This window comes from Lepidothrix coronata, unplaced genomic scaffold, assembly GCF_001604755.1.
Source record: "Lepidothrix coronata isolate B3197 unplaced genomic scaffold, Lepidothrix_coronata-1.0 Scaffold75, whole genome shotgun sequence".
Taxonomy (NCBI): Eukaryota; Metazoa; Chordata; class Aves; order Passeriformes; family Pipridae; genus Lepidothrix; species Lepidothrix coronata.
In genome coordinates, this window is record NW_016690255.1 from 2,768,917 (window position 1) to 2,785,674 (window position 16,758).

Sequence of the window (16,758 nt, forward strand, 5' to 3'; positions counted from 1 at the left end):
AGCGGTGAGAGTCCTGCACCCTAACCACTAGACCTTTCCACCTATTTTCTCTCAGATCTCACTCCTGTATGAGCTGGTGGTAAGCTCCACTGCCAATACGTCCTTATAAAGCCTATTTTTCTCATTCTAACTGCTGGGTCACTGTTTTACCAGGATGAAGCTTTTCATCCAGCAATCAAAGTGCTTCAGAAACCACCTTTCCTGCCATGTCAGTTCACCCAGGCACTGTCACATTAGGTTGTCATAAGACTTACGCAGGAGTGACTGTGTCGATATCTGAAGTGTGGATGCGAGGGGAAGGGGGCATTTCACTGGTGCTTTACCAGGGACCTGATGCGGGACAGCTGGGAAATATATTCAAATTGTAACTTCTTTTTTTCATATGACTTGAGTCTGAAGTGTATTCATAGAAAACAAGAAGACAAAAAAAATAAATTATTGATGGTTGAGAAAAGTACTTTAACCTTTTTTTTTTTGTTTTTAATGTTCTTCTAGCCTGCTAACAGTTATAGGAGATCCAATTTTCATGGCATGCATAGTAGGACAGAAAGAAGAGGAGAAGAATCATCACTCGGGTAGACAGAGGTTTAAGTCAGCTACAGAAATGCCTCACACAAACATAAGAAAAGACCATTATGTTCTTTCTTAAGAATGAAGTAATCAAAGCACAAGCCTTTTATTTGCAGCAAAGACTTTATTTTCTTTGCACCAGCAAGATGTGGAAGGTCAAACTGACTGTGCTGAGCACTGCCTGGGCTGCTTTGGCTGTCCAGTCCATCTGGGCCAGGCTACTCCAGGTGTGTCAGTGTTGTATTGCAGCCTGCAGCATTAATGTATCCTTTGATTCATATGCAGAATTAAAGATTATTTGCACTTCTACAATTTAACCATTTTTACGCAGTAGGTGAACTCTTAAGTATCAATTTTAGAACAGCTCTGATGTGCAGAGTGGAGCTGCATATGTTTACATAAATTTAATTCAGTCTGAGAAATCTATGTGTATGAGGAGTTTATGTGACAGGGTGAGAAAGAAAATGTGCTTGATGTTGTCCATGTCCATGATTCTTGCATCTCAAATTGAGAGCTCTATAGAATAATAAATACCCACGATTTTCCACACAAAAGGTGTTATTTTGCTGCTGGGCAAACAGTACTATTCAGCTGACAAAAGCAAATCTATCAGAGCTCCTTGAACCTAGATTTAAAAGTATGCACAGAAACTTGGTATCTGACAGCTGTGTGGTTTTACAGACTTCTTGCCACTCATCACAATTATTTCAGTGTTTTCTATTTGGGGATGGAATAGAAGTATAGCCCCTGCTTTCCTCTCTCCCTCCCTCAGTCCCGTCCACATCTCCCCTCATGCCCAGAAGAAAATAAAACATGAAGACTCTGTCACTGTTAGGCTATATTTAATAATTTATTATAAGGTTTAGTTGCACAAAAAATAAATGAGAACATGGAAGGTATATGAATAAATGATGCAAAGCAGAAAAAAGCATGACTGAGAACATTTACAAAACAATACACATACATATGTAGTTGTATGTGTGCATATGTATATATTCTGCTGAAAAATACAGAAGAAATCACACAGAAATTGAACAAACAGACAAACAAAATTTAATCCTTAAAGAAACAGAACTAGAAGGCAGACCTGAGAATTAGGATCTACACATCTTTTGGCCTTTTACAAATCTGCTGAATTACTGAGGACAGGATCCCAGTAAATGAAGATGTTACCAAGATGGCTGATAATCATATATGTCTGCATACTACAAACTGTGTGCCTGGCCCACCTATGCTTGATTCCCCTTTTCTCTTGAAGTGTACTTAAAAGTGTTGCTGGATATGGTTTCTGTTTGTTTGTTTGTTTGTTGTTTTTTTTTGGTTTTTTTTTTGAAAGGGGCTAGTGGTGGAGGCATCATAAGTCTGCCTACAAATCAGATACCATTTCTACTCAGCTGGCTAGAAAGGAAGCTGACAGAGAAAAGCACATTTTGCGTTGCCTTCTCCAATGGAAAGCTTTCTTCACATGCACAGCAAAATAGGAGTCTAGGTTCTTCTGAGAATAACATGGACACAAGGCTTCTCTTCGCTATTTGAGCAATAATAGCGTCATTCAGCTAAAAACCTAAAATCCTAAACTAAAGTGTCCTTTCAACTTATCGCTGAAGACTTACATTGTTTACAATTTCATATACCATTAGAAAACACCTTATTTTGGTTTTGTGTAGTCCTGAACAAGGACACATTGCAAGGGATGGTTTTTTTTTTTTTAATTTCACTTACTGAAGGTTTTAAGATATATAAATGCTTGCATGTGAAGTTGATGAGGATACACAAAACTGTACTACTAATAAGTTGGTTTATTTCCTGAGTTATCAAATGTCATAGCAGATAATTCTAAGTTGTACAGAGCGTTACAAATAAAACCTTTTAGCATTGGTTCATTTCTTATGATCCCATTGATATTAAAATGCCAAAATGGTAATGCAATGGATTTGATTACACAGAGGTTCTCAGTTGGAATCCTGACACAGAAATATCCATAAGCTGAGAAGATGGTATTGTTTCACTGGTTGTAGAGACAATCAAAATACATTCCTACTTTACTGAGGGTAAAAAAAAAAAGGGGGAGAGGTTGAAGTTAAGTACCTGGAATACCAGACTGTTTTGATTATTTCTGGTAATGCCCTTATTTTTCCCTCTTGGTACTTTTATCTTGTTTTTTCAAAACAATTGCTTATTTTTGAGATTTCAGGAAGAAAACAAAATCTGTAGTGCACACCTTTGCAGGTATTTAATCTCTTTTAATTAAAATTCTGCAGACATATTACTTCTAACAGGATAATCCACAGTGAAAATCACATCACACATAGCATAATAAGAACAATATATTATTTTTTTTCAAAAAACAGACCCAAAACAACAGCTTCATTTTTGTACCATAGTAATATCAGTGAACAGCAGCTGAACAAGAGACTGATACAATTTAAAACAAAAACCAAAACAACCCAAAATGTATCGATATTCTCATTGGTTTAAAAACTAGTAAGCTACACACAAGAGAAACTTCCAAAAGTTCAATTTAAAATGCAATATTAAAACTCTTTAAATATTTTATAAATCTGTCAGAATGGCACCCAGCAAGAGTTTGTTTGCTGTTTGGATTATATAAGTAGACTTTCTAGTGTAAAATAGTACAAACTATTGTTTATTGCTGTTTAGTTTCAATATTTACCACAGATTTGTCCTATCCTTTTGGAAATTTTTTCATTTCTTTTGAATAAACTTCATCAACTATAATTTGGAAATTTTATTTTGAACAATTACTGTGCTATTTCATGCTGTACCGCTCGATCAAATACTTAAGAGAGAGGAAAAAAATCAAGGAAGCAAAATGACACAACCAGCTCAACATACTATCTAAACTGCAAAATAACTCTGTGATTGTTTTAAGGTCTTAGAAACTTTGCTGAAATGAAAGAAATATAGTAAAACGTTGTCATTAAAAAACCTAGTCTTGAACACCTTTAAGGGTATTCTAGGGTAACTACCTTCTGTGTGACTGGAAAATGAAAATCTGAGATTAAAGAAAAGTAAAACCTTTTCCATAAAAATAAAATTAATCTTTTATGCTGGGTCAAAAAGGTAAACATTTGAGTTCAATGTTTAAAGGAAAATTCAGTACGGCTACCGCCTTTAAAGAATGTAAACTCACATCTCTTTGAGAAAGACTTCTGTATGTAGGAAAGACAATCACCAGTTTGGATAAACAGGATAATAAGAAACTCACAGTTTATGAAAGGAGGTGAAAATTAGAACCTGTTATCTTCTTTTTTTCATTTCAGATACATTCCTTTACCTTAAAGAGCTTCTCTGACACTAATATGTTCATGATACTGCTCTTTCTGCTTGTCTTCTGCTCTCCCGTGGCTGTGCACCTTGGGATAAAACAATGTTTCTGTGAGGAAACAGACTGCTTTAAGGGCTGGACCCACCAAGGAACACAAGAAGTTGGACTCCAAACCCCCACATCTGGCAGGGTAGTCCTCTTTCTGACCTGCACCTGCCCTAAATTCCCGGCCACCTTTTCTGTTAGGCCCCTAATTTTTTTCAAGAACACTCAGAAATAGCTTGTTCTAACTGTGCTGTGCAGCTTTACCACCTGCCTCCTCCCCAAGACTAGGGGACAGGAGGAGAGGACTAAGGCAACAAAGCAGGCAGAACAGTTAAAGTATAGGTGCTACCAGCATCTGTTAGTTTACTCATGAGAGATCCAAATAAGAAACCTTACTTCAGAAAAAGGAAAGATGTCAGATTTAGGGGATTGTTCAGAGGATTGATTTCACTACCAGATTAATGTCTAGATTTTTTTCTTTTTTTTCTTTTTTAAAAGATGATGAGGATTTTTTGTAATCATAAAGATGCCAGGGCACCAGGACTCTGATTTTTTTAAATCTTATGTGCATCATGCTCCTTTAAATCTACTCTGTTATTGAGCTATGTGAAAGTTCAAATCAATAGTATTTATTTACAGTAGTTGAAGCTCTGCCTCAGTGAGTACTCCCTCTCTAGTACTCCCAGACTTATTTCCTTTAAAGCTGAGATGCTCAATAAGAGTTAACCCCCTAAATAGCTTTGTAAGCCTGACACTAAGGGCTACTTCCAAAAACAGCTCTGTCTGTCTACAAGATAGGTGCTAAAATGTTCTTTTAGGTTGCAGTCCCCAGGAGTAGAAGCTATACGTCAAGTTCTCAGACTGTATTATTTGAGGTGTAAGTAAGGCAACCTAAAAGACCTTTCCAACACTCACATATTCCTGGGGAACTGTTTTGGGCTAGAGCACAAGACCTGCCTTCATAACCTGCTTTGCTGGGGTGTTGTGTCAGGGTATGTGGGCTCAGGGTGGTCACAGTCCCTTTGATATCTAGTGCAAAAGGTTCCACCCCAAAGCTAGAGACCCACAGTAGTCTTCAAAACACTAAAATGGATCAGGCTTTTCACTATCACATGAAATGCTGGTTATCCAGCATCCTATCTGCCAAATCAGCTAGGAAATGGGAGACCCTGGCCCAGTTCTCCCCCAGCCTGCATCAGACATAGCCCCCCTCTCCCTTGCTCCCTGAAGCGGCACAGAAACAAATCATACTTTAACGATGGAGAAGAGCCTGGAGGGCTTGGTAGGACATTCCTCCAGCAGGAGTGTCCTTGTGTCTGCTTTTGCCCATAACTTTTTTTTTTTTTGTTCTTTTCTAATTGTAAAATGCATTAAGAGTTATGAGAAGAAGATGAGCACCTGGATAACAATGGGATAAAGACATGATGAGTCTGCCAACTCTTCTCAGGAACATTGAGATAGCCTCACCTGTGGGAGCTCAGAGACTACTGGGGCAGGCTGCCACCATGCCACAGTACTGTGCCACTGCTCTGACTAGTTTCGTGTCCCTGATTAGGCTTGATTTGTAAAGCTGTAGATTTACCTTACTATCTGTGCTATAGTCTTGCAGTTATATATCTCTACATACAACTTAGGACATAATGTTTGAGTTAGAAATACCAAAGGAAATGCATAAAGCTATCTAAGACAAGTTTCTAAAGAATAATATGTTTATTACTTCCACACTATCCACATTGTTAGCTGGTATAATTAGATAAAATAACTAATATGAATTACTAGCAATGGCTGATGTATTTCTTCCAACCTTATGCTTGCTTAAAAAGAGAACTTCGTAGTTTCAGAAAAAAAAATCTCAGTGGTTCTAAAGGATATTTAACACTTCTCTTAAAAGTTGTTTATACAACTAGGTTGTTACATTAAATAATTCATTTGTAGTATTAACCACTAAGTTTTATAAAATGATTTAAGTGATCAATAACTTATCACACTAAGGTATAGGCAAACAAATACACAGTATCTTTCCTTTTTCTTTTTTTTTCCCAATACCTTTCTCTATTTGTGCTGATGTCTGTATGTGTATTTGAAGAGAGAAATTTGTTAGAAATATTGACATGTACTAAAATTAATTCCTTTTTCTCTCTGAAATAAAACTCTGAAGCAGATATTTATTATTTTCTTTTAAATTTATATAATTTACCCAACAATGGTAGAATGGGAGGAACTTTCCCACAGAACTCTGTCAAATTGTTCTGTAATTAGCTAAATAAAGGTTGAGCACCTATGTATGTATTTTTATGCAACATAAATGTAGATGTTGCTTTTATTATCCAGAATTTGATCAACCGTGAAATCATATTATTCATAATAGCTGGCTGCAGTAACTTTCAAAAAGTTGTGTGATAACAGTGGCAGTGCATTGTGCAAAATACTATTTTTCAAGCATCTATATTGCATAATGCATGTTAGGAAGGCTGGCACTTGGTTATTCCAGCCAGGTGAGGAAAAATGAGACCAGCACTCCTGACTCCATTGTTGTAGAGTAAATCAGTGCTATGAGTTAGACTGAATACAAAACATTGTTTCCTGCTCCTGATAAATTCAGAAGAAGTTAAATGCTCCAGGAAACTGTTTTGCATTCAACATGGCCCATTGCTGTGTGCTTAAATGTCTGTTAATTTCTCCTAATCTTTTTAAAGATTATATAATCTGTTTTTATTTTTGTTGATTTCTTATCCTGTTTTTCATTTCCTTTCAAAAAATTCTCTACCTTTCTATAATGATGCTTTTCAAAGAAGTAAAAAGAAATAAAAGCTTAGTGTGTATCATTCTTTAGTAGAAAATCATAACACTTTTTTTTTTCTGTATTGTCTGTTTTTTCTTGTAACCATCTTAAATCAAACAATTGACACAAAGCAGTTTTGGATATCTCCTGTCATCTATTGAAACTCAGGAAATGCAACAACCAACACCAACAAGGATAATTTTACTTTACATCATTTATTCTGTTGTAACTATAGGAGCAGTGATGAGAATAAATGTTTAACTGAAATCTTTATTTTTGCTACTGGTATGGAATTGCCAAAAGAGCTGATTAATTTTGTGCTATTTTCTATGCCCACTGCCATCTTGCTATCATAAAATTTCAAAAAAAGGCTGAAAACAATGTGTAGCCTAATTAAAAATTAACTTCATTCATGCCAAATATTCTCATAGGAAAAAATCTACTGTAGAATGTATTAATACACTTGACAACCCCAGGATTGTAAGAGAACATAGTAAATCTATTTAACCTCATGAGCATTTCTGTAACAAAGAAACAAAAAACCCCAAGGAAATTAATTCTTTAGGATTTTGAGTGTGATATTTAAAAAGATTAACTTCATATTAGGGAGCACATTATTTTTTGAGCTTGCATTTAGTTGAAAAGGAAATACTGTCTCCATTACAGCTTGCAATATCCATAACAATATGGACATTTTAAAATGCTTTAATTATATTTAATCATACTTAAACCTCAGTTCCTTTCATATCTGTTTTAATCGTGTCTGTAAAAATCTGCTGAGCTTCATATGCACGTAAAGATGCGAAAAGCGTCTCTGGAAGGTGAAACTTCTATTTTCTTTAACAGCACCAATTCACCAGCAGATTCTACTACTAAGGTTTCTAAGCATAATGCCATTTAAACAATTGCTGAACATACAGCACCTTCACCCATCACCATTTATTGTCTTGTAAGGACCTGGACAGAGAGACAAACTTCTTGTTACAAAAAGTGAGTCAATATTCTTTGACATTTCTTTTATTCCACCACATGCCTATACTTGTTTCCAATATACTGTACCTTTTTATCTAAAACAAAAAGGGAAGAGCATTTATTGATACTATCAAGAACAAACACAGCACCCTTCATGGAGTGCAAGAACTGTAGAATTCATATATCCAGCCTTACATCCAATCTTTGATTTTAAAGTTATGCCATTACAATGGTGTTGTACAGTCATTACCCTCTACTTACAAAACATAAGCAGGCATACTGACCAGTTGTCTGTGATGAAAAATGTAACATTCTAATAGATCATGTTGTGTGATAAGTGTGTTTGGAAAGAGTCACAAGTATTTGGATGATGTACGGAAAAATGAAACTTTCCACTGCTGTTGGATGTGTTCTTGTAATCAAACAGCAGCTTTTCACACTTTCTCCACTGTCCAATGTACTCTGTGTGTGGATAAAAACCACACTTACTCCTTTGCAGCAGGTATAAAAAGGAGCACAAACACACTCTTATTAAACACTAAAGTAGAGATTAATTGGTACTCATTACTCCTTCCTTTTTAGGAAGAAAATAATTCTTTCATGATAAAAAAAAATAATTATTTCATGATAAAAGCACAGCCATTCAAGAATCTTATATTTTCTCACCCTGCAGTTTCTAGGTTACCAGATTAAAACTGGTACATGTGGCTGTTGAGCTAAGTCTGAGTTAGAGGTTTATATGCTACAGACTGATGGTCTTTGTCAATTCCTGGAGACTAAATATCTCAAAAAACCCCACTACTTCTCATAGCATTGCCCATTTGACTGGAGAGCTGAACACGCATGAAGTTAATTCATTTTCTGATAAATTCAATACAGAAATATGATTAATGATCCATCTTTTTTTCCTCTTTGCCATAAGCAGGTAAAGGTCTTCACAGACTGCCTGCACGTAGCAACTACTAAATAAATGGGTGCCTGAAGGCTGTATTTTGTACTTAAATTATTGCTATAGAGAGCACTTTAAAACACTTTTGTCCTCCAATACTCAATTTCAATCCCTCCTTCTAGCAAAGTCCTATTAGCCCAGAACAAAACTTGATTAGAGTTTTCTGCTTTGCAACAGGATTTCTGTGCATGTGTTTTGAAATGAAGGATTTTCCCAAAATGTCACGGCAGACTTTTTTCTAAACAAAAAAGAGCAGCTATTGTCAATGTCTAACAAATTTCTTTGGTTTGTCAATATATTTTCAAGCTTTACTTGTAGCTTTTGTGGAAAAAAAAGAAGAAAACAAACCCAGCAAAAAACCCCAGCAACAGAACTTTGCATAGACTTGATATATGTGAGGATCTGGAATCACAGCCTGTCACAGAGAGTAATGGCTAAATATTTACTCAGTAAAACAGCAAACTCCATGCAACAAGAAATTCTTCTTTCTTTTTCCTTTACATAGGCAGATAAAATTGTTTTAAATTAATATAGCCACAGACGACTTAAACTATCAATAATAACATGTAGCTGTTTAAAAAATGGGACTATTCAAGTTCCTTAGCACCATTTGATGATTTATTACGTCTCTTTCAATTTCACCTTTTCTGCACCAAGTGACTTAAAAATCAAAAGTGCCAGCATGCATCAATCTATAATATTCACAGTTAAGATATATTAGTAACTATATTTAGTAACGCTGTGTGCTATTTGTTCATAGAGGCGAGTATATTGTTATCAAGGGTGATTTTTAAAAAATGTAAGTCATGGTTACAGTTATATATTCATAACACATCCTCAGAACTCAAATGAGAGAAAGAGCCTTATTTTCTTTCTTCTATTTTATAATGCACTAATGTTAAGTTCCATTTGTACCAGCTGCACCTGGTTACCACTGAAGACATTTTGTTGCCCTCCATCTCTTCACAGCTCATTAGCTGAAAACAGAGAGCAACTCTTGGGTCAGGAGCAGATGTATTATCTGTGTGCCTTGCACATGAAGAAAGCCGAGACTTGAACAGGGTCCCATGGGGTCCCTGGGTCTATTTAAAGGCCATTGTAGTCTCTAGGCAGGCAGCTCTACCATGTGTTCCAAAAGACAGTTTTCCTTCTGGTGGAAACACTAGGAGCTGTACCAAGTAGTCTCAGTGGGGCATCACTTAGATTATCAACAGGCATACGCCAGGAATTAAAGCAATTCCATGAAAACAGAATTTTCTGGCAAACTGTTGGTGCAGTGTCTGCCTGGTTCTCATGGAGCTTTTCTGAGGAACATTTGTGGAAGCTATGTGAATACACTAATGTTACAGCAATATCATCTTCTGTTCTGGAATGGCACTAATGGCAGCATCCAATGGCTGCTGAATACCTTTGTGCTTCAGGTGCCAGGTTTTCTTAGACTGTGTTGCAGGACACTGTGAAGTTGCATCTTTATTTTAAACTTCCAGTGTGCTTGTGTTTAGTCTCCATAAGAAATAGGTTCCCAACAAGTCAGATATGCTTTTGATTGGTTGTGTTCTCCAGCTTTGTCCTGGAGTTCAATATTCTGTGTATTGCTACAAAATGAGACCTCACAGTTATTTTCTGAATGTATGAGTTGAGAGGATGGTTTGCAACTAAAGCAAAATATTCAGTAAAGCTGCTGTACACAGCCAATCCCACCTCCTTCCATTTTTTTGGTGTTTTCTTTGAAAATAGCATCTACATTTTCAATAACTACACAATATTCATGTACTGCATAGGAAGACAGCCACAGACAGCAATCGTTCCCCAGGAAATGGAAAGAGCATATTATATAGATCTTATGTTTTTTATCTAAACACAGTTAAAGTACTAGGTTTAGGATTTAGGTAAGTTCTTAAAGTTCATGGGCAGTGGAACTATAAAGCAGTTCTGGTATTCTCCTGTTTAGGCTTTTCCCCACTTTGGGACTATGTAGAATATGTAATTATTAAATGCCTAGTATTCAAGTCACAGATGAAAATGGACACAGCATTGAAATCTGTAGAACATATTGAAAACCTAATATAAAGAGTTTTAAAGAAAATATGTATAATTTTAGGGCAAGTGGAAGAATCCCAGTTGCAAAAGAATAAAAATAACTGACCAGTTCCTCAAAAGGAATATACTCGGCAAAGCTGCATGGAATAACAGAATTACACCAGCAGGATATCTATCCTTTCATATCACATTTTTCATTTAACATTTGCAAACTGGAAATTTTCCCTAAACAAAATGTCAATCAAATTTTTTTCTTAAATGAAAGTGTGAATGAAGCTTCCTTGATGGGTACAGCTCAGAGAGCACCACAGGTACAGCTCCCTGACAGCGTGGGAGAGCAGTTTTTCATTTTAGCTTATCAAAATACTCTCTGCAGGGAGCTGTTCTATTCCTGAGTATGGCAGCACTGCGAGAAGGAAAAGAGGTAGCAAACAAGACAAGGAAAAAGGGGAAAAAATAAATAATGGTGATTGTGGTGGGGTAGAAGTGCTCCATTCAAGCGGATCACAATGCTTTTTTTATTCAGCAGCTGTTCACTGAGGTGTAGAAAGCTGTAAGTCTGCAAGGTCTCTTTGCCTGGAAAATGGTTGGAGAAAAGCTGAACATACTGTATCGGTAAATGTTTAATCAAAAGCAGAAGTTTCTTCTATACCTTTTAATACATATATATATATGTGCATATATAAAACAACCCAACAGCATTTTTCAGTTAAATTATGGTACATAAACTCTATTGTTTCATTGGAAAAGAGTCTACGTGTCTCCTCCTTGATACGTTTCCTCAACTTGTCCTGAGAAACAACCAATGAGATGAATCCCTCTGGTAATCATGGCAATTGTTTCACACTGGGAACAGAACACAAAGCTGCTCAGATCATACAAGAGGGCAGATTTTTCTCCTCACAATTTCAAACATTTCAGGGCATCGTGAGGAGTACATAAATGTTTGATAACACTTACAAAAATCTAAATGTCCAGAATAGATAAAACTCCTTCCCCACTTAGAGGTATGCCTTCCAACTTATTCCCTCGTTACTGATTACAAACACCTACTACAGTTGATTTTTCAAAGACGTCTTCCAAAGACAGAAAACTTCCATTGAGATGTACTCATCCTCCTTTTGAAAGTAAACAGATTCTTGACACATGATCATACAAGATACAATGTGCATCTAAAACAGAAATTTGAGAAGGAAACGGAGAAAATCAAAGTAACGCTGACCAGAAAGACAAGACCAGAGCTCAGCTCTACCATATCTGGCCAAGCCGTGGCACAGGTGGTCGCCAGCTGGGGATGTGGCCCACTTTTATTTGCCTGAAAAACAGTTTTCCCGCTTTTTAAAGTCAGGCTTGCAGGCATGGTTACCTAAATAATTTGCAAATAAGAAGACATCGCAGCAGCTTTGAGAACAAGACTGTGCTGCTGATATGGACGTTCACAGCTCTCAGGGGCATCACGAGAATTGCACTGGTATAAGTACACGATGAATTTGTGCCCTGGGAATTTAAGATTAGAGCTGGACCAGGCAATAACCTTACCTTAACACATCAAACCCTATTCCCAACAAAACATATCAGCCTGATATTCTAGTATGTGTTGGTGTCTGGCTCAAAAAACACCCAACCACCCTCTAGAGTAGTGAGTGAACTTGCTTGCTTCTGAAGGTGACCCCCAAAGCACTGATGCTGCATCTGGAGTTGGTGACATTTCAGTGACTCCAGTGGGAATCAGTAGGCTGCAGCAAGGACCTAAAAAGGTTACGGGTGAAGACAGGCTGGCGTGCTGGTGGAGGCGGGAAGGAAGGCCCCAATGTCAAATGCGCCATCGTGATGGAGCCCCAGAAGGAACCTTCTCCGGTCATGCAGAAACCCTCACATCAACCAACACAGTTTCATTTGTTTCCACCACTTTTTCACAACACGAACATGTTCCCCTTTCTCCCTCCCCCCAGCCCCCCAAACCCCTCCTTTCTGAACATATTGACAAAAGGAATGGCAAAATAAATAAATAAAGACTTAGCCTCTGCTTCAGGGAAGCCGCCTCTCCAGGTTTCTGCATTGGCGGTGACCCGGCTGGAGCTGGTAGGCATCAGTTTTCACGGCAAATGGTGGGTGTGGAGGGGGCCAGTGGCTCCCTGGCCCTGGAGGCAGGCTCCAGGCTTAACTGTCTGTCTCAGCCGGACGCCCCCGGCTGTCATTGCACCAGCCCCGAGCCGTAGCTGAAGGCATAGCTGCTGGCCAACGAGAGGGACTGCTGGTGCTCCTCGTCCTGCTCCGAGGGGTAGCTGGGAAATGTCTGCGCCCGGGACACCTTTGCTGAGCTGAGGCTGTGACCTGGAGGGAGGGAAGACATGAACACAAAAGATGTAACTGGGCTTGAAGCCTTTCACCACCGACATGGACTCGGACGGATGAAGTTCATACAGCCCCACTGTGCCAGGGTGCCTGGAGAGCAGCCACGCTACACTGGGCCCTCCTGGGGCTGCAGAAGAAGGTATTTCGTGTGACTGAGGGCACAAGTGGTTGACAGATTCCCGGCAAAGGCAGAAGATCCCAGATCCAACTCAGGCATAATTTAGGGTCAGAAGTTTTTTAAAATTTCAGAGTTTAACATCTGTATCTTTTCTACTCTGTAAGTCTCAGTCATGTTAGAGCTGACAAATGCTCCTCTTTTTTATCTGAAGCACTGCTTAAGTGGCAGAAGTAATGCCAGAAGTTTCAAAGGGATTAGTCCCACAAATGCCAATTCTTGTACTTACTGTCTTTCAAACAGGATGCAAATTTATCAGGTCAACACAGCATCATTGTCATTCCAAAATGCACTGGAGGTGGAATATGGTGCACACGGCACAATATTGGTTGGGGAGAGGACGTGAAAGATGTTTTTTCAGATGGGCTTGTAAATCTCATATAGCCATGATTTCCATTAACAAGATGGGAAACCATGTGTGAAAAGCCAGTGACAAAACTCAGGTGACTCTTATGACCCAATTCTGTAACTTGATAATTTTACTATCTCAGAAAACCCTTTTGAAATTGAGATTTAATTAGTAACAAAAAGTAAACTTCCAAAGTGTATATCTTCATGCAACATATATTGTCTTTTTATTTTTGAAATGTATATTGAAGCCTGGATTTAAAATGGTTCTGTGTAATGCTTTTAAAAATGTCTTTAAGATATGTATTATCTGTAGGAATGCAAAATCATATTTTAACTTAAACCACAGAGCAATGATCGGACCAAGAGAGCAAAAAACCCCAACTAAATGAAAAATAGAAAAAAAGGTACATCTTAGTGACACTGGAGGCAATAAAACTAGAAAATAACTCCCACTGACATGTCAATTGTCATAAAAATCCCTTTCATAGCACAACCAAACAGGATGAATTTTTTAACGAATTTTTACTATTCATTCACTGGGTTAAATCAACACTGGCTATCAAAACTTGACTGAGATGAGAAATTGAAATGTTTTCTGCTTCAAAAAGCTTTTGCATCAAACTGAATTAAAGTGTAACAAGGCAAAAGCACTGATAATGTTTGAGATTAGTTTAAAGGTTTTATTGCTTTGACCAAGTTTTAACCACGATATTAAGTAAAGCCTTCATTCATTTTTTACTTTTATTTGGGATTTGCATCACTGTTATTGTCAGGGTTTTTTGTTTCTAATTTAATGCAAACCTAAACATAGAAAGCTGCAAGATTGGTTTTAATTTTGTGTTCCATATCTGGCATTTTTCCTTCTAAGGATGTAAAACCTTGTTTTCTTTTTACCCAGAAGCTAAAATCATTGTATTCTAAGGGCTATAAGGAATGGCTAAACTAGCCGTGTGATTTCCTATGTAAAATTTGTCTCTTTCTTACTAATAAAGATAAATAAAATATGTCAAGGTATATATAACTCCATTCTCTTAATGTATTTTATCCAAAAAATTTAAAACAGTCCCTGTGACAACAATCAGAAGTAATGAAACTTACCAGTCAAGGGAGTTCCCTAACCCAGGCCTATTTTTGTCATATGCTGTATCTCATATAATTAATTTTGAATTCACTTTTGTAGAACAGTGCAACTTTAATACAGTGATGAAGAGAGCCCCTAAACCAATTTCTAGCTAAGGAACTAAGAGAGTCTCTTAGAATGTACATGAATTTGACCCTATTAGGGTTAAAAAGGAAATTAAATTCAGCTCTTTCATTTCCTGTATATATGCCTCAAATGTTAGCACATCCTGTACTGTTCTTTGAAAGAAAATTTGTAGCTGCTAAATCTCACAAAAGGGCTGATTTTAGCCATTCTGTAATCAAAGTGGTTAATGAGGATAAGTGACTTCTTCTCTCCTGACTGCTAGGATATGTAGCGAAAGAGCAGAGAGACACACAGATCCAAAAAATTTAAGGCACGCTTAATAAAGCCAAGAGGTCTAAGACACGTGGTTGATGTCAATTTACGAAAATAATAGCATAAAAAATAGACAACATTGGTTCAAATGAAAAGAGAAAGCTATGGGTAATAGAGAATTTGTGAGTTTAGGAAAGAATGGATCTATACAATATATTTACTTTCAACTTACATTTTTAAAAAAGCAATTAACAATGCTAATACATTTCAATAAATGAATAAAAAAATAATCATGGCAAAATAATGTCCAATGGTTCCAAACTGGGCTAAGATTTCTAAGTAGTAAATTCCCAAAATTTAGGGTTTTTTTCAGCTTTTTATCAAAATTCAGTGTATCACATACTGAAAATTTTAAATTATAACAGATTCTTTAATTTGCATTCCTACTAAATATTATTTTAATACTCATACAGCTGATCAGCCTTATAGAATCTTAGGTACTGCAGTGTCTCCAAAGTTAGGCTTTAAGTCAGCAGTAAGGATTTTGAAATTAAAGATACAGGGGAAGTTTTTGTAAGTAAAGAATTAAAGTTTCATAGTTTTCTAAACTTTCGGCTTCAGTCATATTTGGGCCCTAAGAGGTTAAGAGAGAGGAAGAATGCTGTTTCTGGATTTTGCAGCTCTTTTGTACCACAGCTGTTTTCAAGAATGCAAAACCAACTCTTCTCAAAAATTCTTCTGAAGTCAGCATAACATGAATTTGATTAACACACACTTCATGACCTGAGGACACCAATAGTACTGGGAGAGGTTTTCTTCATGTGGTTTACAGAGGAAATATATTTTTTTTTCTGTTCTAGGACAGGACCTTGGAAACATAAGCATTATTCAGCCTACTTCATCCTTTATTCAAATTTACTCTCAGGATTAAAGAATGCAATGGAGCTGTAGTCCAAAGCAATTAGGTATGAATGATCCATCAAGAAAATCTAATGTAACCCAGCAAATTACACTAAAATTAGATTTTTCCTGATCTTAATTATGTTGGAAGCAGAGGCAGTATACACAAGGATCTTATTTCATGGCATGGTGCTTATTTATAACAATTCTTTAGAGGAAAAACCCAATGGTTTCCTAGTAACAGTGGTGACTGATGTACATATAAGTAGATCGATCACAACTTCTGAGAGAAAACTTGCAGTACACAGCTAAATGAAAAGAAAAAAAAAAGAGGAGAAGAGATCCAGGGATAAGCTTTAAAAACTCCCTTACTGCTGCTTATTGGAAGATGTTTCTCTCCATTTTGAATTCAGAATTCAAATTCTTAACTAGAAGGCAGGTGCCGAACATTTTTCTTTTCTAAATGAAATAAAGGTCACACTTTTCTAATACAAGAATTCAAGGGATTCTCATCTGATATTCTTTGGTTAGAGCACTCATCTCTGTAGAAGTCCTGTGTTAAAATTCCCCTCTGCCTGTGGGTATGGTTCGACATTGCATTTTCTATAAAAAATCAGCTGAAAATGTTCCCTCTCTCCTCTCTACCGACGCTGCTGTTCACTGCCCTCAGTTGTGCCATTGCGACGGAAAGACTGTTTCGTAGACTGAAGCACTTTGTTCATCTCTTTTGCAAGAGCCCTACAAATCACTGTATTGGCAAAGCTGAGGACCAGGAACAAGCAGCCAAGCCAAGGGTAAGAAATTGGCAAGGGTTTCTCAGGCTGGTTTTAGTGCCAGTTTGTTTGGCGATTGATGACCTGTGAGCAATATG

The 16,758-nt window shown here is 37.1% G+C and overlaps 2 protein-coding genes across 3 annotated transcripts in view; one reads left to right on the forward strand and one right to left on the reverse strand.

The window, feature by feature from the left end:
• LOC108499519 (CD226 antigen-like) overlaps nucleotides 1-579 on the forward strand; it is a 27,974-nt gene extending 27,395 nt beyond the window's left edge. The window contains 1 exon segment of the mRNA XM_017819424.1: nucleotides 496-579. Coding sequence (XP_017674913.1) covers nucleotides 496-579 — 84 coding nt within the window.
• Nucleotides 580-12,635: 12,056 nt separating this feature from the next.
• The window catches only part of DOK6 (docking protein 6), a 245,601-nt gene continuing 241,478 nt past the window's right edge, over nucleotides 12,636-16,758 (reverse strand). For both annotated transcript variants that reach the window (XM_017819431.1, XM_017819430.1), the window contains one exon: nucleotides 12,636-12,981. In XM_017819431.1, the coding sequence (XP_017674920.1) occupies nucleotides 12,842-12,981 (140 nt within the window). In that variant the 3' untranslated portion in view covers nucleotides 12,636-12,841. The remainder of the gene's footprint in view (nucleotides 12,982-16,758) is intronic.